A 24057-nucleotide genomic window follows, 5' to 3' on the forward strand; every position below is an offset into this window, starting at 1 on the left:
AGAGGGGTCTGGACAGTCATGATCCACTGGTGGCAATTCATAATGTGGTAGTACAGTGAAATCCCCACCTGGGCTCTTCTGAGGGATTTCCTGTGAATCAGGACAACTCAAGTGACCACTAGCCTGTGACCACTTTTTTTACATGACCACTGACTTTATTAACAACAGTCCCATATTCAATGGAATAAAATTCCTGTGGGGAATCACAGGAGATGGATCATATTTCTAGTGTGCATGCAGGACCAAATTTTAACTACATGTAATTGCTTTGGTGGGCTTGTGGGGGGATTATTTGTTTGGGGGTTTTCATTCTTTTGGGTTTGTGTTTTTTTTTCTTTTAAAGACAAAATCCTATTTGATAGTTTGTAAATCTTAAAGCCTGGAGCAGAGGTAAAACTGAGGACTCCTCCTACAGAAGGATGAGAATTGCTTGGTATGTGCCAACAACTTGGGTTTCAAGGAAGCTAAATATAAGATCATGTATCTTAAGGCAACTGATGTATAATTCTCAATGTTACACAACTTTTATTTAGTAAGAGATCATATTTCTGACCACTTGCCTTGTAAAACAGTGCTGCTGATATTTGCAAAGAGCTGTATTAGCAAGTTGCTGGCCTTGGATCAATATATGCCTTCAATAATTCTGGAACTGCTACTACTCCTTCTGACCTCCAAAACATTGTGACCGTAAATCAAAAAGATGGGAAAACTCTTGACAGACTACTTTCTTCTGTTATAAAAATTACCTGCTATATATAGTAATAGCAGCTTTCATTTTATTTCTCTGCATGAATTGGAAAATTGAGCTGTAACATGAGAAACAGCTCCTCAGGAAGGGTTTTAGGAAGGATCCTGCCCATTTCAGGAAGGGTCAGTGAATTGTGCCTTTGGAAGCGTTTGGGGGGCATCAGGAGCTGGTGCTGAGCTGGTCGGAGACAGCGTGCGAGCGAGGTGTGCCGATGGGCTGTGGGCAGCGCTCGGGGTGGGCGGGACCGGGGGCCTGCGGGCAGCTCGGGGGCAGCTCAGCAGGGCAGATAACGGAGCAGCTCACATGGCAGCTCAGCTTGGGGGCAGCTCAGCGGGGCAGCTCACATGGCAGCTCAGCTTGGCGGCAGCTCAGCGGGGCAGATAACGGAGCAGCTCACATGGCAGCTCAGGTCGGGGGCAGCTCACAGGGCAGCTCAGCTGACGGGCCAGGCCGCGAGGCCGAACGAGCGCTCTGTCATTTCGAACGCGCCGCAGCTCCGCGAAGGAGCTGCCGTTCAGCGAAGGCGCCCTGCGGTGCTCGGGCTCAGCACACACCAGGCACAGCCTCCTTAATGTCCCGATCACCCCGCGCTGCGCCCGCCCCAGCGCGGTGTCCCCCGCGGGCCACTGACCTTGCCCGGGGACGCACCACTGCGCCTGCGCGGCGCCCGCCCGCCCTCACAAAAAATGGATGCCCTCGGGCAACCCCGCACGTGAGGCAGCGGCGAGCGCCGCTTCCGCCCTCTTTGATCACGTGACGCGCGGCCCTTACGGAAGCCCGATGGGGACGCGCAGGCCGCGTTCGGCGGCGGACCCGCGGAGCGCGGAGCGGAGCCGCGGTGCCTGAGGCGCTCCGGCCGGGCCCGCAGCGCTGCCCGGTCTCTTCGCGCCGCTCGGGGTGAGTACGGCCCGCCTGGGGCGTGGCGGCGGCGCTCCGGCTCCGCGCGGGGGGCTCGGCCTGCCTGCGGGGCCGCAGCCGGCCCTGCCCCGCGCCCACAGCCGGAGCCCCCCGGGCCCCGCTCAGCTCCGCCCTCGGGCGCTGCCCCCGCCCCGGGGCCGAGGATCGCTCTCCCCTCGGTGCTCCCTGCGCCTTGGGCAGCGGCTGGTGCGGCTGGTGCGGCTGTGGGCGCTTCCCTCGGGCAGCCCCGGCCGGGCCCCGGGACGGCCCTTGCTGAGCGGGGGGAGCGCCCACCCTGTCCTCCTGCCCACTCTGTTAGTGCTGCCACAGCGCCGGGAATAGTTGGGTGTTTCACAAAAATGGTTCTCAGAGTGACGGTTTTTGTTCTCCTAACGTTCTCCTGTATTTTTTTCTATTAAGAAAGAAAAAGTATTTTGCGTTAAAACCTTTAGCTGGAGTAAAACAGACTTCAAAGAATGCAGCCTTTAGTGATCCCCCAGCTTTGCTCGTGTTTAACAGATGTATTTTGTTCCTGTGCCAAGGAGACGGGGCAGTGTATTTTAAAAGTTCAGCACCTGTAACTGTGCTGTTCAGAACTGCAGTCAGTGTTTGGCTACACCTGGTGCTCCTTTCCCTCAGATTGTTCTCTCGGTGCCTGGTGGGTGCACAGGCTCTGATCTACGCTGTTTCCCTGATGTATATTCTAACACTTCAAAGGTCCTTAATTCATGTCCTTAACTTGGCTCTAAGTCCTCCTCTTCCCCTTTTCACTTGTGTAAGGATATGTGGACGCTTGCCAGAAGAGCACTTTGTAGCTTCTGTGCAGATGAACACACCAGCTGGAAAGTAGCCCCATCAGGAACAAACAGTAATGGGGCTGGAAAAGTTACAGTTTGGTGTGGGCTGTAAAACCTGCTCTGATCTCGGTGCTCGCACAGCTACAGTGTTACCAGTGCTCATCTTGGGTTCCTCGCTGAGCAGAACATTCCCCGTTGCAGCACAGATATGGCCAGTGTCTGATTATTGCCAGGATGCTGGCAAAGAGTCATCCCTCACATTCGTATGTGTTGCTTCATCCACATCTCTTCTGCTGATGTTCTTTTTAAGGAGGGGGAGATGGAGGTAACCCCTGTGTCTTCCTGAACACATAATCCACCTTTTGTAACCTCTTGCTCTCTTTTCTCTTACCCTCCTTTGGATTTCCTCCTTCTCTTCCTTCTTTTATTTAGTGCCACTGATGTCCATTTGCACTTCAGCTGCTTTCTGTCTATTTATCCTGTATTTGTGATTGTATTTTTATTGTCTTATTGTTCTCAAACACCTCTTGCCTCTTTAAGAGACACATAGTTCTGTAAATATCAATTTTAAAGTCCTCATTACCCTGATTTGTCATGAATGTTTTCTGTAAAATGCATTGTGTAACAAGGACATTACAGAAAACATAACTGTGTTTTGTTCACAAGCTCCATTAAAATATTTGAAGTATTATGTTGGTGAAATCTCAGCATTTCTTCTTTTGCTGATCTTTTGTAAAAAGGAGTAAAAGCTGAAATCACCTTGACAGCAAATCCAATTCTCAGTGACTCAAAGTAGACAAGAAGTAGGAAGACATTGAGATATTGTACCTATAGGTCCTTGGCAAGTACAGCTAAACCCATACAGTGCTATTTATAAATAGGTTTTTCCCAAGTTTATAAATAGTTTGTAAAGTGACTGTTCTAATGCTGGGTTTGTGTGTGTTTTACCTTGCAGCTGGAAAGCAATTGTGCAAACTTGTGTTCAAAAGCCATGCCAAGCTGTGGGGCAGCTGTGGTGCAAACACTGCTGCAGGGCAGGGATATTTGATCCTGAAAATTAGAGCTGCACAGGTATTTCCAAATGAGGAAGTGAGCAAACACCTTTTGTCAAGTTGTGTGAGCAGTATGTGTGCTTGAAGCTGCTGCCAAATGATAGCCTGGATATTTTTAGTTCTTCTTAAAATCCAGTCTCTTTATTGACATTTTTGCTCGATCTGGAAATGCTGTACTGATCACAGACAATGTTTTAAATTTAAAAGCACCGTTGGAATGTGGAAATGTCAGAAGACTCTGTATTTGCTTCATTTCACTGGCTGATCCAACCAGTGTCTGCAAGAGGGACAAATCTAGCTTGCAAAATTAAAGGGCAGGGATGAAAAAACTTCATGACAAAGGTTAAAAATTTTGAAGTGGCAGAGGTGCTTAAGAACCTCTTGAACTCCTATGAAGTGTTTATTTCTAATGAAACAGGTTGTTTCATTTTCTTTTACTTGATACATACAAACAGGGAGAATTAATACAGATGGATTAAATCTGCAGGTATTTTCTTTATAACTAATTTTTTGTTTAAGTTTATATAGAACTTTCTCACCTATTTCCTGATCACCTCTTCTCCCACTGTGCTACAGTGAGACTTTGAGATTAATGAGATTCTTTCATTTGATCTGTGGTGATAGGAAGTCCTGAAAATAGCACTGAGGATCCCAGGATGGATTGCCAAGTGGATCACATCTTGAATATACTCAGTGTGATACATTTAAGTGTTACACAATCCAGATCCTTCTCTGTGCTTCTTTCTGTTGTCTGAAGGTTACTATTAGTTCAAGGTTTTATTGGTAAATCTGAAAAGCATTGCCTGTGTGTGCTGGTGGGAGGAAGGGCTTGTGGGCTGTCCCACCTGCCACGCAGCTTCTCAGCACTGAGGGAGGCTCAGAGTGCTGTGTGTTCAGCTCAGGGAGATGCACACACATCAACAGACGGGGCCCTGCTGCCAAAAAAAGTCAAAGAATGTAGTTGCAATTTTAGTGGTAAAACCTGCCTTTTTGCCAGAATAGGTTACTTCATTTAGGGAACTGCTTAAGCAACACCACTAAAAGATTTCCTGCTTTGCCAGGAAAACTGTACGTGCATATTGTGTGTGCACATGCATGTCTAGAAATGGTGTTTTTTCCAGTCCTAACCCTAAAAATAACCATTGTCTCAGTCTGAGCTGTTGACAAGGCCCTCAGCCATTGCCTGGATGAAAAAGTTCCCACAACCAATTTCTTGTAGCTCACTGTTTACTCTGGGAGCCCCTTTCCAGCCCCACTCCAATTGCAGCTTTAGGATGTCTCTCTTAGCTGAGTCCATAACCATAATCCTGGAATGAGCCACCAGCAAAGCCCACCAGCCACTGCCCAGGCAAACAACTTCTCCCAGCTGTCAGTTGGTTCGTTTCCAGCCCAGCTTCCATCAGCAGTCCCTTCCCAGCCCACCGCCAAGTACAGCTGTAGGATTTCTTTTTCTTTCAACCTTAAATCCAACTTCAAAACCCCAGTTACCTTGGTCCTCAGTACAGCTCACAGCAATCAGTAAGTTTCTCACAGCCCAGTTTCCAGGAAACTCCCCCACTGCTTGATTTGAAATCTCCCTCCTTTTCTAGGAAAGTGTTATCTATGAAGTATTGGCAAACCTTTTAAATAAAGTCTTGTTCTCTCTCCCCCCTCCTATCTTATATCAGTTCTGCAAAAGTAAGATTTTAATTTACAGAAAAACATAGAAGTGAGAAGTTCACATAATTACTGTGATTGGGAATGGTTATGAATGTACTCATTTTTCAAGCTGATTCAACAGGCGGTTGCTGAGGATCTTTGTCCTTGTAACATGGGGGTAGATCTGGATGACTGAACATGAGGAGGAGGCTGCTGCCCCAGCTGAGCCTTTTCTGTCATTCCATTGCTTCTACATGCAGTTCTGCAAGGCTTCAGGCATCTTCTCAAATACCAGCACACTGGATTTGTGTAAATGCAAATCAATAACTTGGATTTCTTGCCAATCCTGAATAGATTTCCTGTCAATCTTGTCAATTCTTTGGTGTGTCGGTTTGCTTGTGTTTCTTTTTCTGCCAGCCAGTGCAGGAATAATACCTTACATGCAGAATTTCTAGGTTTGGTGGGGTTTTTTTTGCCATGACTCAATTTGAGGACCCTCAGTGCAGGTTTGAGCAATGTCTGCAGCATCAGTTTGTTCCTCTTTCATTGCCTGCCCCTCTCAGCACTTTCTGACTACACTTCCTATGAATTTCTTTAAGTATGTCTCTTCAGTTATGATCATCTACCATTTGCTTAGTAGGCAGAACAAAGCTTTTTCTTTACATACCTTCTGTTGCTTTCCTATATTGCTCTCAGAGTTTTTGGTTTTCTTTTGCCAGGATGAGTGGAGCCGCATTCCCATCTCCAGCTGCCGAGATGGCAGAAATGAATCGCCTTCAGTATGAGATGGAATACACTGAAGGGATCAGCCAGCGCATGAGGGTCCCAGAGAAACTCAAAGTAGCTCCTCAAAATGCTGACCTTGAGAAGGGCATCCCAGAAGGATTTCCAAATGCCAGTGTAACTATGCAAGTTCCAGAGCGGATTGTAGTGGCAGGTATGTCTGCATCTCACTACAGGTGAAAACTTAAACTAGTTTCCCAAATTTCTGGATGGAAAAAATATATATTGATGTATTTTTAAAAGAACTACCAGTAAAATGCTTTCTGGTTTTCAAACAGTTAATACTCATTAGCTTTGATGTAGGAAGTTTCTTAAGGTCTGAAAATGTTTTATTAATAGTTTTGGTGTAACTTGTAATGGAGACAGTTAATGAATTAATTATGAACAGAACCTTTAATTCCTGATGTTTCATCTTACTAAACCACTTTTAGAGGAAAAAAATTGAATGTCTATTGATTTACACCTGATTTTTATTAATTAACTATAAGCTAAAGTAACTATAACGAGTTCTGGGGATCCACTATATATTAGACATACAAAATGTGTTTGATCTTAATCAGAATGCTAATTGTGTTAAAAACCTGTGTGTTACTGGATGGACTCTATCAATATTACTTTAGTATTTATGGCCATGGGCTTTACAGTGACAGACCTAGAACTGCTGAAGGTCTTACAATTTGCAGAATGTGTGACATGCATATATTTTGTGTTTTACATCCCCAGTCAAATACACCACTCATAGGCTTATATCTTGAGTGCTCTCACTGGCAATAACGGATGATGTGGCTCAGGATTACTCAGGATCATTGTTCTCAGAGAAACTGCTCAAATAAGTGTCAATTAACATGGTCTTTATGAGAGGTTTAACAATACAAGGCCTGTTAAGGAAAGTTACACTTCATTATTTGGCGAAGGCCTGGGAAGTAACTGCTGTGATGTCTTTTTGAACTTTAGCATGGGCCCTCAGGCCTCAGAACAGTTTGCTTTCTATTGACAGCTGATGTTCTTGCAGGTAATAGTGAAGACATTCCATTTTCCAGACCAGCAGACCTTGACATTCTTCAATCTACTCCATTCAAACCACTGGCATTGAAAACTCCTCCCCGTGTTATTTCTCTTAGTGATCGACCGCTAGATTTTTTGGACCTAGAAAAACCTGCACAGCAGACACCTCAAAGCGAAGAGGCCAGTACTTCTTTTGCTTTTTCCCTTGATGAGAAACATTCTACCAAAGAAAATGAAATGACCAATGATTTCTCTACCATGGTGAAGATCAACTTGGTGCTAACATAAGTTGGGAAAATATAAAAATATTTTTATTAGCACTGTGGTACTTCTGATGATGCCTTTGAAGTGACAGATGGCACAGGGCTGCCAAGCTCAGTAAAAGCTTACTCAGTACTTACAAAAATAAAATCATAATTAGACTAACCAAAATACTTTTAACAAAACAATCTTTTCGATGAAGAGAAAGCTGTTAGATTTTTCTTTTTAAATTTTAAATCTTTACAGATTAAGAAAAGAAACTAAAGATTCTTTTCCTGTGTATAGTTAACCTCTGGACTTCGTGGCCAGATGATATAACAGCCCACAGAATTAATGAGTTTTAACAAAACTCTGAAAACCGACTTCATAGGACGGTATAACATTGGCATCTGATGAATGATTGTAATTGACATCTTAAAAACAGAAAAATATTGCTGAAGCTGCATATTCTATAGACTTAAAAAATACAATAGAAATATGTTTATCTCTCATGATAGGAAGTCATCCCAGAATGGGTAGAAGGCTGGAAGGGACCACTGGAGGTCAATCTAGTCCAGTCTCCCCACCCAAACAGGGTCCCCTAGAACACACTACTCAGGATTGTGGCCAGAGAGCTTTAGAATATCTCCAAAGACTATTCAAAATTCTGTTGGCTCATCATTTTGGCATCAGATCACATGGATAGATAACAACAGGATTGCAATAAGTTTGGAGCTTGGTTTTATGTGTACCAGCATCAGATCCTGCATCAGTTGTTTTCCTCCTAATCACTGTGAAACCCATGAAAATGTGCCTTTGCATCTGAGGGCATATCTAACCTACAGACCTGCACTGCATGTTATTGTGTCCTGGAACTCTCTGTCTTTTATCTCCCTCTGTCTCCCTTGATGCAGGTCCGCTCAGTGGGACGACTGAAGAGAGAGCGTTCCATGAGCGAAAACGCCACGCGACAGAACGGCCAGCTGGCCCGGAATGACTCCATGTGAGTGGAGCAACAGGGTGCAGGGACACTACTAGAGCCTTGTTACACCTTTACTTTGTTCCTTATCTCCTTTCATTTGCTTTTTCCAACTAAAATTTGGTATGTTGTGGCAAGTGCACACTTTTAACTATTGTAAGACCAGCATTTTTCTTAACTTCTATGCTTTTGGTTTAGTGAGGTGACTCATTTATGAGGTATTTTCTTGCAGTGGATAGGTGGGGGTCTTTGTGGGCTCACAGTTAGGTTCACCAGTTACCATGAATTGTTATTTCAGGAGATTTTTCAGTTTCTGAGTTGGCAGAATAGTTTTTCCCCCGTATTTTCAGGAAATTGAGTTCTTTGTGCATCAAAATGTGCCCAGTTCTCCCACTGTTGATATTATAATGATTTTCACTCTTAGAAGAAGGAATATTTTTATTTCCTCATAAATATTAGAATAATTAATTTTACTTTGTGTCAATGAATTTAATGTATTGGAATCTGTGAGTATATGTCTTAATCTTTTGAGGCCAAAATAGCAGGTAGCATTTAGAACTGGAAACCTCATCTATTGTTACCATCCAAGGTGTAGCAATTGTTAGGGTGCTTTCTGAAGACATACATGCTCATAAATTTTTAGTAGATATGATAATTTTTGATTAATCACAGTTTATTCTGAGTGACAGCATCTTTCCACCTGGAAACAACTGGGTTTGCAACATAACACTTAGGAATCTTTATATATGAGTATTAATACACCTGACATAAGGAATATGTCCTAAAAAAGATTTTAGAGTTAAGACTCAAAAGATGGGATTCATCTGTCCCAGTGTAGACTGTACAACAGTATTGCTGGATCACCATAAACTTAATACGCAGTAACGAGGGAAATAAGTGTGTGACCTACTTAGGGTCTACCTATTTTTAGTCTAAAGTAGATCAAGTGAATTATGTCCTAGAAATGCCTGTGTTCTTCTGTTTACAGCAAGGTTACTGTGAGTACTACATATCTGTCTACCTGTTAGTTTGTCTAAAACTGGTGAAATGTACTCTAATGCATGTTCCAGATATACTAGAAGTCTCCTTCTCTTCCTCCAGATTTTTGTGGAAATATTGTTTCATATCTTCCTCTTCTTAAGCAGACTTTTGGTTCATACAAGCTTATAAATTGCACATGTCTGGGTACTCAAGTCTGTAGAGTGAGATGTGTTCACTGGCAAAACTAGATTTCATCCTTTACACCTGATCAGCTCAGTCTTCAGTTGTTCTGTCAGCCTAAGTGTCCAAGTTCCCTGTGTTATCAGTTACCTGGTTATGTCTTGTTGGACTGCAAGTACTGGAATTTCACTGCAGGAATGGCTTTCTCTTGCCTGTCTGATGGCTTGCACATGGCACATGATGGTCTTCATGTGATGGAAGCTGCTTGTGAAAACATTCATCCCTTTGATGCTGCCAGCTCTGCTTTGACACTTTGATGTGTTGCACTGAAAGTAAAAACAGATGGTACAGAAATTCTTGCCATTTCTTGATACTGCTTTATGCTCACTCCCCAGGTTAGTATAGTCTTACAAAAGTCATGGGCCATGTCTGCCCAGCCAGACATCTGAGAAAAGAGTAAGGTCAGCTCTGACTGGATGTATCCAGTTGCTGTCAAATTTCTCATGTTAGGATTTCTTGAATCTGAAAATCCTAAATCTGTAAAACTCATCTGTGTGCTTTGCTGTCACTCAGTAGCTGTGTACAGACTTACTGGTTTACAATGGTCTGAGTATTATTTGCTGTCAGAGTTTCTTAATCTACTAGCAGTCCTTCAGAGGCTTAGCAATACAATATGCACCTGGAATCCTGTACATTTAAAAAAGGATGTGATCAAGGGACATGTAACTGGTAGCTGGCATGACTTAGTTTATCATTTACAAAAGCCAGGAAATTAATACACACCTGGAGATTAGTTCTCCTCTCTCAGTGCCCATGCTAGTCCTTGCATAAGGTCTTTCTAATAAATCAAACTTCCAATGCCAAGCACTTTACATGATGAGTGCCTTTTCCATCAGTTCAGGATCTCTTCTCTTGCTTTCATGAAAAATCCCAGCTGGCTGATACTGAGCCTGCTGTATCCACGCTCTCTTCTGCCCATGTGGAAGAAGCTTTCCTTCTTCACTGCAGCATTCCACACTTGCTGACCTGCAACTGATATATTTTAGTAAAACTTCATTTTTCTCCTGTCCTCCAAAGTTCTTGTTTCTTATGACAGAAGTTATGCTGTGTCTAGGGTGTAGATCACCCACTTTGAAATCACTGAAGTTCCTCAAAATTGCTTCTTTCTCTGTCATAATTGCTTCTTCTGACTCAGTACAATACAAAAGATGAAATCACTTCAAACATGCTGCAGAGGCATTTCTCGCTCATCGAGGTTTTGTCAGTCTCCAAGTGGAGGATGTGACTGTACCTGGCTAACTCTGAAGAGAATGTTCTGTGGATTCAGATTGGTAAAATACCACGTTCATCATGGAACTTGTGTGACTTACACAAATGCAGGACAGCCAGGCCTTTTGTACTTGGTGAAAAAGCAACGTCTTGTCTCCTCACAGTTTAAGCCCACAGGTTTTTTGCAGTGTGAACTGCAAAAAAAATGGCAAGTTTCACTTAAATGTATTCTTTGTACTACAGAAAAAATAACTGTGCACCTGTACCTCATTCATATCACCTTGACATTTTGTTACTATCTAAAAGTACTGTATCTTCCAGTGATACAAAACCACAAGAAACTCACTGTTTCTAAAGATCTTATATCCAGTGTTATTGGCTGAAAAAAGTAGTCTTTGTTGTAATTACTGTAATGATACCTTGCTGCTTCATCAAGGCTGGCTTGATTTGTAAATCCATATCGTGTCTAAATAGTTTTACTTCTGCAGTAACAAATGCCATGGTACTCTAACTTGGCAAAGATCAGCTCCTTATCCCTGTGCTTGTGTGAATCTGGTTCGCATCTTCAAATGGAAAAGAAAGTCCACGTTTTACTTAAGATATTTAATTCCTATAAAAAAACAGAACTCTTTGATTTTTAAATGCTTATTTCTCTTACCTCCTTGATTCAACTCCCTGGTAGACATGACAGTCTGCTCAGATGCAGTGATGAGGACTCCACTGAAAAGGCACATGGACCACTGCCTTTTAAAACCTTTGTTTTCTAAATAAGACTATGATTCTCCAGTTTTACCTAGGACACTGTTGTCCTCCTTGGACAAAATATTTAGATGTACTGTACAAAATTCCAGTGCTTGGCTTATAAAGTGACAAAATTAAACATTCTGGAATAGGTTGTCAGAAGTGAGAGTGGACTGGGCTCCCTATCACAGTTCTTCATATGGTACTAGTAGCTGTTTCTCTTCTCTTGTCTTTCTCTTCTTGTCATCCAGTTACATGCAGAGACAGTTCTGAGAATTTTCTGGCACTTGGGCTTTACTAAAGACAGTAATTCTCAAATGCTCTTAGCAAACCTGAGACTAACAAGTATGTGCCTGCTGGTACAAGGACTGTCTGCATAGCAGTAATGACAGCTCTCTAAATTGCAATCCCTCTATTTATAAGGATGCTCACTTAAGAGATGACAATTATTATTCAAGGTGGCACAGATCAGATACTGTCCCAAGAAATAAAATGCCACGGTTCCAGTCACCCCTTTCGACTAAGGATTGCACGTAAGCCTAAATGTTACCTGGTATATGAAAATCCAGGGTGTGTTTAATTTTGTAGCTCTCTGCAATACTAATATTCTGACAAAGTATCTGTAGTTTAGAAGATAAAATTTGAAACAGCCTTTGCTACACTGAATGTGTGGATTCTAATTTTGCTCAGGGTTTCTCAAACTTGACAAAATCATTTCCCCGTGTAAAGAGCATAGGGAAAAATACCTGACAGCCAATGAAAGGAACTGTAAAAGAAATTAAATTTCAAAATAGTTTTAGTCTGTTTGATAATTTGTTCTTTGGCTGGTTTTGAGTAGCTGAAGAACAAAGCTTTTTGTTGGTCATTGCCAGGCAATGTTGAATGCCAGGATTTCACTTCTGTGTTGGAAATCATCAAATCATGAAGAGTGCATGGAAAAGTGGACAGCACTTAATTTTTTTTCTGCTCCAGCCTTTTCCTTAGAAAATCACATCTCTCTAGATAGTTCAATTTCACAGTTTGAGAAATTCTGTTCTTCATGCAAGTCATGGAGGAAAAGGTGATGGTGTGCATGTCTTTAATGAGAATACTCTGTCTGTGTGCTTGAATTTAAAGTAACCTTAACTAGTTAAATCTGTTTACCTCTCATTTGATACTTCCAGAACAGCAAGTCAGAGCCATACCTGAAATAAAGCCAGTGTACATCACAAATGCTTTGAGAAGTTTTAGGGGAGATTACTGCTAAGCTAAAACCTCTGCATATAGCAGAATGATACAGTGCTCTTTCATAGTAATGGCTGTAATTCTGTGTTGTTTATTTTGGTTCCAAACTGTAGAATTGACTGGTGTTTATACCCAGGGAGTGGTAATATAAGTGGCTGGAGCTATATAAAAATTCTTTTCAGAAATTTGAAACAAAACATGCCTAGAACTAAGACCATTGAACTAGAAATGAAGAAGAGTAGGGGGAGAGCCACATGATAAGCAATCATGCTAAATAGTAGAGAATTTTCTTTATGTTAGAGGTTTTTTTTCTTATGTCATCTGGGCTGATTTGTGTATCAGAGAATTGCTTTATAATATTTCTTCTCCATGGTTTCTGACATAGTCCAGAGTACTGCCGTATGTTCACAGAACATAAATTTCAAAACCCGAAAAAGGAAGATGGAAGAAGAATTTGGCTTCTCTCTCCCCTTCTCACCCCCCTGGCATTTGTGCCCTTGATGGCATTATTCTCTTTTTTTTTTTAATTTTTCCACTTTGAATTTTATCAGCACATGTAACTTAGTTCTAGAGAATTTTGCACAGCCATGAAATTTGGTTGGTGGGGGTTTTTTCACTTGTAATTTTTTTGTTAGTATCTACAGAAGTCTTTGTGTGCAAATAACTTCACTGCGGTATTTACAGTAATCCAGGAATTCCACAATGTCTTTTTTGCAAAATGTTTAAATACTATTTGCTACCTTTTTTGAAGCTATCTTTCAGCCTATTCTGTGCATCTCTGAATTAATGAACAGGAAAAATTGCTTTTAAATATAAAACATACTATGAGTTCAAGCCTTAAGCTCTTTCCTCATTTGTCTGAAATCCATAAGGAGTAAAAATTCTTACAAATTCACTTTATTGGCAGTATTTTGATACTTGCCCCTACTTCCTGATATTTTTCTAGTGATCACTGGCATTTCCAGTGGAATTCAAGAACAGAATCTGTAGATGTGACCATTACCATTGATTGCAAGGTAGAAATCATAAATATAGAAGAAAGCTGAATTCTACAAGTCTTGGAGAACAATAAAAGCTGTAAAGATGCAGTAGATATTTATTGATGTATCCTTTTTCTTACTTTCTGTTGTCCAAATGTACTCTAGGGCAGCATGAAAAGGCATCTGCACTTCAGGTAATAAACAGCGCCCAGTACCAGTCAAGCACCAGCCACTGCAGTCTTTGAATGGCCCTTGAAGCACAGGATGGCTTAACTCTGCAGTGGATGAAGTGACATTCCTGTAACATGCTTTGAATCAGCCTATTCAACTGAATTTTCTTGCTCAGTTTTGTGATCTTGGTGCCAGCCAGTTGCAAAGCAACTCTGTCCAGTGTAAGAGTATCCACAGAATTCTGACCCAGCTCGAGATTATCCAAATACCAAACCAGCTTCCAAGCACTCAGCCACTAATGTTTTATTAAAAATGCCAAGGGCAGAAAGATTGACCTTCTAAATCCAAAAGCTGTTGGAGCAAAGCACAAGTGAATTGTGTTGAATTATGAGGGGTAATTTAGGAATAAAAAGTGTCCCAAGGTTTAAAGGGTACAGTGTCTCACACTTGGTTTGCATTTGCATTAATATTTACAATTAAGTTAACATGAATTACTTCCTATTGAAAAAGCATCTCACTTTTAATTAAAGTTTTCAGATTAAAAAAAAAGCCTTCACATATGCAGAAAAATGTGGACAAAGTCAGTTTGAATGTAAAAAAACATAAGCAAGTCATAGGCAGTCTATCAAAACTTATTTCTCTGTGATAGATATGGTTTGTATAATCCAAATGATTGTGTTTGAATTTCAGTCACACATATTTTAAGTAATATTTTTTGCATCATAGCAAACAAGTTAAATCATGTAATTTGTTGTCAGTGGGATATGAACATTTTGCTATTTTTGGAATTTGTTGCAGTTGCCTTTAAACTTGTTCATGTGCAAACCAAAATACTACCTTGATCTTTCATCTCAGCTTCAAAAAAAATCTTGTTGAAGGGGCTCTGTGTGTGATTCTCCCTATTGAAAAAAGCTTGTGTTTTGTAAAGCAGATTTTCTTAAAATGCTAATGCTTTTTAAGGCAGTTCTCATTGATATCAGTGGGGACTTGAATACTGACTTCAACAGGTACAGATTTAGCTATACAAGTACTTTCTAAAACTAACTTGTATAACAGACCAAAACTGTGTCCTTGGATTACTACATGTGTTTGTTTCTGAAGAACATAAGTAAAGGTAGCTCATAATCCCTGAACTACTAGAATTTGGGAGTGTTACCATGTAGTGGTGGGAGAAGGGTAAACCAAAAGCAAGCAATAAGCATTTTGGAATGGGGTCTATCTGAAAAGCTTTTTAAAACTTAAAATCTGACTATAGTATTTCTCTCTTCATTTACTGTGCTTGGACGAACAGTGTGACACCATCACTGCAACAGGCTCGTGTCTGTCCTCCCAATATGTTACCTGAAGACGGAACTAATCTTTACTCTGCTCGTGGCATTTTGTCGTTTATCCAGTCTTCCACTCGTAGGGCTTACCAGCAGGTCTTGGATGTGCTGGATGAAAACCGCAGGTGATTGGTTGTCACTGATTCTTGCCAGCTTTTGCTGCTTCTTTTTTTTCTGTTCTCCTTTTTAGTGGAGTTTGGTTTCTGTTTACAAAATAATACGATGAAATTATTTGCTTTCGCTTTCCTTTGCTTTCACTCTTCATAAGCAATTTAAATGTCCAAAATTCACATTTCAAAATGCTTCTGTTTCAAATATAGGAATGTTTTGGCTTCCTTCCAAATAAAAATCAAAATGGGAAGAGTTAGCCTGTGACTGCAAGGGGTTTGCCCTTCTGAGATTGTCAGTGTTTTCTGCAATTAACACTTGACTCTGAGCCTGCAAATTTACTAACCTTGTCTTCTGCTTTTCTGTTGGTGAGCAGTGGTGCAAATCAATAAGATTGGGTTGATGTTGTCATAAAGCATTAAAACAAAAGTGCAGAAACATGGTAGAATATTATGCAAGGCATTGTAGACACTGCTTTTGATAATGTGTCAAGACTTGAGGCTGTTTCAGTTTATATTGGGAACAGTTATCTCTGGCTGACACATGAATGATGGTGGCCATTGTGCATGCTGAGAGCAAGAAAGGCAATGAACACTGAGAAGTTGCTTGCTCCTCTGATTATTGCTGTCTCTGATTTTATGGATAACCTGTCACTTTGAGAGGTAATGAGCCAGAAGGAGCCTCATGGCAAACCTGTATAGTATTTCCATTCTCTGCAGTGGATTTTGCCCACTTGATGCATCCTTGAACTGTTGTGATTTGGCACCTGTGCTACAAGCACAGCATGTTTGGCACCATAGAGACATTTACAAAGACTAATAATGGCAACGTTAATTTACCAAAAGCAATTTTCATTTTAATAGTATTCTAGCACAGAAATTTAGGTAAGAATTGCACACATCTAGTGCAGGGCTGGCTCAGCCCTCTGGGGCTTGCCAGGAGGTTGAATTAGAGGACATAATTGGCAGGAACATTGGGAGGAGCTGCACATTGTTCCTGCAGCCCTTCGCTGTGGCCTGTGATAGCAAGTTCTTTGAAATTTGCCATCTGCCGCTGCTGATATCCCAGCAGCACACTTAGTATTTGTAGTGTGAAGTTAAATTATTTGCTTTCTGGTTGTTTTGGTAATGAAATGTGACTATCAAGCCAATCTTACTGTGAATGTCTGTGTGTTTGCAGTCACTTGCCAAAGTGACACCTCCGATAGCTCACCAGGTTTGCTGACCTGACAGTATATAAATGCCCATATTAACACCTCTGAATTGTGAGAACTCTAGTCTTGATGGCCTTTATGTTCTTAAACTGAGACTCAAAAAAACTAAACAAATAAAAATAGCTGCATAGTTCCCCTTGAAATTCTGCAAGTTAGGTGCTTAACTGTAGCTGTTAAAATTTTGGTGCCCAGCAACAGTTGAGCATCAATACCTTTTCCCTATCAATGTTATAAGTAGGTGGAATTACATGTTTATTTTACCAAATTAAAGCTTCCAGATAAGAAGGAATTGCACTGTCTGTGAACAGGAGCATTTACAGATACTGTGCCAAGAATCCTTGTTAAAAAATATAGATTGAAATTCTAGCCCTTTTCCCAGTCTGCAGTGAAGCTAAGAGGTTTTATTCCTGGCTTCCATTACCCACATTCTTGCCCATGTTTTCTTGGAGTCTGGAAAACAAACACATTTGCAAACATACACTTTCAACTTACTTCCACTGTCGGAAAATTTCTAGAGTTCTGAGTACTTCAAAAGCTGCATTACTTAGCCTGGTTTGGGTTAATTTTTGAAGTGTTCCTGCAAACCTTCCTAGAAGGAATGAGAAACCTGTTTCTAGTCACTTGTGGACAAATAGGTGTCAGAATAATGAACTTTTCAATAAGGTGAAAGTGTATTCTTTGTGGCTGGGTGTTTAGACACCCACCATTACATGTGCCTTAGGAATGTGAAATTTGGATGATCCACTTGCATGGTTGCGAAATACTGTTCATTTTAAATTGCTCCAAACCTGCACTCTGTTCTTTTGCTCTATGTAATGTGCTTTCTATCTCAAAACCTTATCTATTTTAACATGTTATGTTAATACTAGAAAGGATCTTTTAAAGTTAACAAGATCTGGCTGTGGGCTACTCACTGGCAATTTTTTTAACTTGTTTCATGGCTTGTCTTTTTTTTTTCCCCCAAACATTTTCCAGTCCACTAAAACTGCTAACGGTAGGTGCTGATTGTCCTGCTGCAGAGAATGAGTTATGCCTAGTTCAGGCAGCACTGCTCACATAATGGTAATTAAAATGAGCAACAATGTAATGATCACTGTTTACAATGTCTGTTTACTCTTGCATTTCCTTCAGCTTGGACAAGGACAATAGGTCAGTTTTGTTTTCTGGTTCTATCCATTTTTGTGTTACAATTTCTTTCAAATGACTGTAGGGCCTACACCTAGTGAGTGGCCTTCAAAGACTGATCATCTGTGCTCGAGGCAACAAAAATCCACATGCAAATAAACAAGCCCCCATAAAACTCCCTGCATTTCAGGAGACTTTAGTGATGTCTTAAATGCAGAGGGGAAAAGAGGCCATTTCATGTCTGTATAGAGTTGTGTTGAAATCTCTACCTTATCTAAATTACTCTTCATCTCTTGGGTCAGCGCCTTTTTATTTATGAGAAAAAAGCACAGAAATTTATTATTTCCTTTCTTTATGATCTCTCTTCTAAAAAGCCACCATCCTTTTTAAATGTCAAACTTCACCCACATAATCATATCCTGAGATGTAACAAGGTCACTTTTTATATTGAGAAAGTTAATGATATTTTTTATTGTAGAAATAAAATGGGATGCAAGTTAAGACCATCCAAGAGGACTACACCTGACTGTTGGCTGGGGTAATATAGTACAGAAAAAAATGGAATGAGTCTGCAAATGTGAAGGAGGCTGGGAAAAGCAGGAGCTCTTGCTGTGTTGAAGTAACTGCTTGTAGCACTGAGGCAGGCAAGGAGAGCAGTTTGATCCAGTCACTGTCCTTTAGAAGCTTCCCCAGTTCACGTCCAGAACTTGTCCATTAAGTTCTACTGCCCATTCTTATGGCCTCAGTGAGACTTCCAGAGGTATTTTAAAGCACAGCAAGAGGTGAGAACAGCTGCTGCCTCTGCTGAGCAAAGAGTGTGTTGGCGTCGTCCCCCGTGGGCAGACTGGCCCAGGCACCAAGGTTGTCCACACTTGTTCTTCTCCCAGCCCGTGTGTTTTGTTGTCACTGTGGTTTTCCTGTTGCATGCTCTGCTCTAACCAGCAGAAGACAAACCAGATTCACTTGGTCACTGCCTTATTGCAACTTTTCCCACTGTTACTAACTTGGATTACTGTGCATTCCCCTCAAGTTTCAGGCTGCTGTTGTATTTGCAGAGAGTACACATGACCTTGGAGTGATGGCTTCTTCTGATTAATGTTTAGAATGGAATTCACAGAAGTAGCCAGAAATTTCAAAGTTCTAATGTACACTTAGAAGACCATGTATTTAATAGCTTTCCTGTATTGTGTATTCTATATTTACCAAAAGATTTGCTGCTGATTTTGAGGTAAGGTGATCTCAGTTATGAGGCCACTATGATCTATATAGTCAATTCTGATATATAAAACTAAGCAAGTAGGAGTGTTGAAGAGGTAGGGGAGTATTGTGTTCCTTTTGGGCCCATTTGTAAAGAAATAAAACATGGACTGCAAAGAAAAGGAAGAAACCATGTGCAGCTTCTTAACATACTGGCTGTGTTGGGAAGTGGAATTAAAGACTTTCACAGATGCCAGAGTGCTCTGGTTTTTGCTTTGCTGTAGCCCTGAACTGCCTCCAAACCTGTGGCTTTCCCTGAAAAGGGTAGTGTAAATTAATACTCACTAATTTTACAACAGCTGTAAAACTCTGTTTGCCAAAAAATAGCACAGAGGCTGAGTTTAGAGAGCATTTGAGACCTATTGTTCTCATTACACAAAATCCAAATGTTGTCCTGTGTCAGATGGGAAATGCCTGCTGGATGCTGCCACACTGGCATTCCTGTATATGCCAGTTAGTTACAGGTAACTTATGTTTACAGAGAAATTCTGTGACCTTTTCCATAGCTGCTGTTTGCTCCTTTTCCTACACTTTAAGTATTTACTTGTAGCATCTGTCAGACAATACTTTAGGCTAGCTGAATTATTGCTCTCATTAGGAATACCTTTTTTAATTATTTTTACTAACTTTCTACAAAACCTCATGCATTTAGGTAAGAATATTCTTTTACTGTATGTATTGGAAATAGGGTTTTCTGTTTTGTAAAACACTTCATGCTGGCTTAAGTGCTAGAGAGAAGAACATTGTGGTATGCATTTATGGTGCTGACTAGAGCAGGACCTAGTTCTAGTAAGTATTGCATCAGGTAGCAGTTTGCCAAGACGCCCAAATCATGATCCTGATGTAAAGATCTTCCTTCCAAGGTTCTCTCTGTCATTAATTTTATAGCCTGGAGTATATGTGGGTTAATTGCATGGTACAAGGATCTCTGGTTGGCACTGGGAAAAGAGATTGAAAAAAGATTTCAGGCTCCTGAACAGTTTGTTCCACATCTGTGATGTGGAACACTAATTCCTCATTTCCAGAGGCACTGAAAGGACACAGTACCAGCTTGGTCAGAAGGTACTGATGGTATTCAACTCTTCTGTAAACTGCAACACAGTAGCTTCTTGTTGGAAATTTAATATATATTATACAGTTGCTGCAATTTAAAAAACTCTACCTTTCCTCTCTTCCTAGAAAGAAAAAGGAAAAGAAATTTAAAGAGCAGCACTTATAAGGATGTTCATACCATCTACTTGAGGCTTGTAGTCACTTATTCCTGGAGAGAGCTACCTCTCTTCAGACTCCACATGGTCCTTAGGTACTAGCCCAGGTGTTCTGAACTACATTTAGCATAGATGAATACAGAAAAGACAAGTCTCTTTCCCTAGAGGGAGGAGAGGATGATTAAAAGGGCTTTTACGAGTAAGTGTAAATATGTTTGTTTTCCCATTGTTGTTGGGTGAAATTTTAGTTTTGGGGCTTATTTTTTTTGTTTTTTCCTCCTAAAGTTTCACATGGTTATAAGGCTGATAATCTCCACTGAAATCTCTATTCCAGTAGTTTGTCTTCCATAAATGAAGCTGCATCATCAGAAACTTGCTTACATGTCTTAGCTGCAAAACCAGTCAGGGATGATTCAATTTGAATAAGAAAAACATGAAAGTGCAATTTACAACAAAATAAATAGAAGTTACATTGTATTAAAATATTATACAGTATATGTGGAAGTATTTTGAAGATCCTTTGTTCTGTGTGTTTTACCTTTTATCTCTGTTTGTCATTTCCTGTTTCTGTCCTGTGCTTTCTATCTCCAAAACCTGCTGTAGGCCAGTGTTACGTGGTGGGTCAGCTGCTACCACTTCCTCTAACCCTCATCATGACAACACCAGGTAAAGAGTATCTTTTTATTAGTCATGATCCACTAATTTATGTTCTAAAATTCAGGTTTCCATTTTCCTCTTTTTAGTGATCTTATTTTAAATCATAATGCTCATAACTCTTGAGGTGTTTCAGGCCATTTTTCCTTACCAATCCAAGTCACCTGCGCAGACCTCAGTTGTCCAACAGATACAACGTGCTGCAGAATTCTGACTCAGACTGATGTGTGAGGGGAGGTTCTGAAATTTTGTGGGCAGGTATTTGCTATTGAGCCATGAGCTTGCTAAAACAATTGGCCTTACATCACCTAGTTTTTGCAGGTGTTCTCATAAAGTGCCTGTGATTGTTAGTTGTGGCTGGATGCCTTTTCACTGCCATTGTCTTGGCAGATTGACATAATTTCAGTGGAACTGGAAGTAAGATTGACACGTAATCTCATGGTCAGGATGGTGGAAAAAAATTACTCCCTTCTACATCTATTGTTTCCATTTGCCATTTACAATTTTGTTTATTCATCAAAATGGAGGTTACATTTGTGCTTAAATAGAAACTGGGTTCAAGCAGGTGATTCTTCTGTAACTCAGGAATTCAGTTTTTGAAACAGTCCAAGAGAGATCTCAAGGGATTTTTTTCCGATAACCCTCTTAATTTAATACCTAGAATAGTTTGGAAGTTGGTAGAGCAACAGTGATACACTGTGACTTTATATTAACTGGATGTGACCTGAGAGGGAGCCATGCCCATCTCTCTGACATGCTGAGACTTCCTGCCCTTCTCAGGAGATGGTGAAGGACAACCTTGGTAAATCTGTGCTGTAAATCTGGTGGAATTTTCTAAATTTTTTGCCATCTATGACAAACAATAAAATGGCTACAAAAAGACCCTCATCAAAAATCTCTTTGGCTTTCAGAGGACCTGTAGAGTAAGGTTGATTTATTCCTTCAAGTGTGTGCAGCTCAAGAATCTTATTGTTATAGAAGTCCAGACTCATGGAACTCTGATCTAGAAATAGCAATTCTTGTTTAAAAACAATATATTAATGAACAGTGATACATGGAGACTTGACAATTCATCTCTTTAGGGAGGAGGGTGTTGCCTGAGCTAAGGGCATTCTAGAGAAGTTTCCAGAAAGTGATCAAAGAACATAAAGTGAAAAAGTAGTTTCTGCACTTAAGTGCATTCTGCAAGCTCCAGGATGTTCTCATTAGTCAAAGTTGACTATTAAGTGTCATTAAATGTTAAACATTCTTTTAGGTGTAGTTGTTGTGAATTTGATAGCCTTGGCATTATTTTGTTCCATTTCCTAAGCTATTTGGAGCAGTTGTTCATGGATCCTAATGAGAAAGCAAAGGGAGCTAAAATTGAAATCTGAGGTTTTAAAATAGAAAGTGAGAAGCTCAGGTAGATGGAGGATCAGGAACCACTTTTACCTGTTAGTTGTTGGAAACAAATCTGGTTAAGGGTTCCAAACACATACTTTGTGTAGACTTTCTGCCACTTCCCAACTGATAATAAATGTTCTGTTTGTAATTAACTTGTCCTGGAGTTAGAATAATGCTGCCACTGAATGGCTACATAAAGAAAACTGAGAGTGCCCTTAAACAAACTTTCTAATGCACCCAAAGTTCAGCAAGCAGACTCTATTTACCAGGTTCTCTGCCTAAAATACTGAGATTAATGTGACTGAGGTTCTTAACCTCAGTAAGTGTCCCCTTGGGATATTTAAGTAGGTACAGAACATAAGACACCCACTTCTTTCCAAGCCTCCATTTGGTTATTTCTAATGTATTGCCAGCTCTCTTGCAACTGGCACTTTAGCTCAGGCAATGTTCAGGTTTCAGGGATCGGTTAAATAACTGAAAAGAGTCTTTTGAGGAACTGTGGGTCAGCAGGAACTCTGTCTGTGTGGATAATCTTCAGAACTATTTAAATGTGGAGAGTGATCAGCCTGGATTCAGTGAAGCACTTGCCACTTCTTACGTGTTTGTGCGTTACTCAGTTAGGATCCCATTGAAATATGGCTCTGTAACAGCTGCAAAAAAAATTGTATAATTCTTCTCTCCATCACCACAAAAAGTGCATCTACTGGAATGCTGGTAGAATGTGGTACTTGCTAATCTTTGTGTGGCTGAGACAGCTAAGCCATCTTCTTTGTTTGATAGATATGGTCTCACCAACTTCGACACAACACTTGAGGGAACACCAGATGACATGACAGTTGTAGATGCTGCTTCCTTAAGAAGACAGGTATGTAAAACACAGTAGTTCATAATATTAAGACAAAGCTGTAGTGGTAAAATGGGGAAGAGGCTTTCTGTGTGACTGGTATCCATAAGATGTATGGCAGGGGATCCTCTCTGTGCCCCTGCTGGAGTGCTCTCACATGTCCTGTATTGTTCTGGGAGTCCAGAGAATCTGACTCCATTTCTGTTCCTACTGACTAGGGACAGCAAGATCTGAAGACAAAAAGTCAGATTATCAACAGTTTTAATATCTGCTTGAGATACTAATTTTATGTGATTATTCAGAAGCTTCTACAAACTCTGGCAACTGTTAATGAAGTATTAAAACCTTTGTTTGTTTTTAGATAATCAAACTTAATCGCCGTCTACAGCTTTTGGAAGAAGAGAACAAAGAGCGTGCTAAAAGGGAAATGATCATGTACTCAATTACTGTAGCTTTCTGGCTACTCAATAGCTGGCTTTGGTTTCGGCGCTAGACACGGCTCTCAGAAAAATTTAGAAGTTGAAAACACAATTTACAAAATTCCCTGTTTGTTTCTGAATTGTATGCTGTTTTATAATTCATACACTGGAAACTTCCACCACAAATAAAAGCTCTAGAATTGCAGTGTTAAAGGGACACCTCGTTGTTCAGTTATAATGTATTTAATAGACTTGCATTGCAAATACTGCAGTATCCTCCTTTGCATGCTTCTGTGTAAACATGGATCAGCCCATGGGAAGTTTGCTTCATGCCGTGTGAGGACTCTAAGTGATCTCCAGGACTAATCACTGGAGGTTTTGTTATGGAGAGAAGAGAACAAATGGAGAGTTTGTAAAAAAATACAAAAACAAAGGAATAAAAAGTCATTTTTATTGTTCTGTTGTTAGATGCAATGAAACAATTGCACTAGTTTTCCTTTAGTCTGAGTAGTTTGAGGTGTGCCATAATCAAGGAGTGTGTCCTGTTTCATGAGTATGTTCCTTGTTTAAGTACTTGTTCAGGTTGAATAATAAAAGGAATTCTTTGCTAACATGCAGATTGTCCAGAGGTGTGTGACAGGTTTTTTTTTTAGGTTTAATTTTGCAGATGTTTTTCTATAAAGTACATTTTTAAGCAAGTCAATCTGTGAGTGGTCAAAAGGTTATGGAGTACAAGATATTGATGTAGTATATTTAATAAAACTCTCTCAAGAAAAAACCCAACCCCCAAACCATTGTTTAGTATTATTTTAACAAAATTTATTTGAGGTTTCATC

The 24057-nt window shown here is 40.4% G+C and overlaps 1 protein-coding gene across 5 annotated transcripts; it reads left to right on the forward strand.

Moving 5' to 3' along the window:
* Nucleotides 1–1488: 1488 nt before the first annotated feature.
* Nucleotides 1489–24004, forward strand: MFF (mitochondrial fission factor). 5 transcript variants are annotated; one of them, XM_071565965.1, is made up of 10 exons: nucleotides 1489–1645; nucleotides 5852–6069; nucleotides 6928–7100; nucleotides 8075–8163; nucleotides 14977–15135; nucleotides 17463–17480; nucleotides 17935–17994; nucleotides 20525–20587; nucleotides 22739–22823; nucleotides 23164–24004. In XM_071565965.1, exons 2-10 carry the CDS (start codon nucleotides 5853–5855, stop codon nucleotides 23293–23295), a joined length of 996 nt encoding a protein of 331 aa, XP_071422066.1. In that variant the 5' UTR covers nucleotides 1489–1645; nucleotide 5852; the 3' UTR covers nucleotides 23296–24004. The 5 variants fall into 5 exon arrangements, with proteins under 5 accessions (XP_071422066.1, XP_071422067.1, XP_071422068.1 ...); XM_071565966.1 differs by lacking the exon at nucleotides 17935–17994 and having other exon boundaries at nucleotides 1490–1645; XM_071565967.1 differs by lacking the exons at nucleotides 17463–17480; nucleotides 17935–17994 and having other exon boundaries at nucleotides 1491–1645.
* The last annotated feature ends 53 nt before the right edge of the window (nucleotides 24005–24057 follow it).

This window comes from Pithys albifrons, chromosome 11 (genome assembly GCF_047495875.1).
Source record: "Pithys albifrons albifrons isolate INPA30051 chromosome 11, PitAlb_v1, whole genome shotgun sequence".
Taxonomy (NCBI): domain Eukaryota; kingdom Metazoa; phylum Chordata; class Aves; order Passeriformes; family Thamnophilidae; genus Pithys; species Pithys albifrons.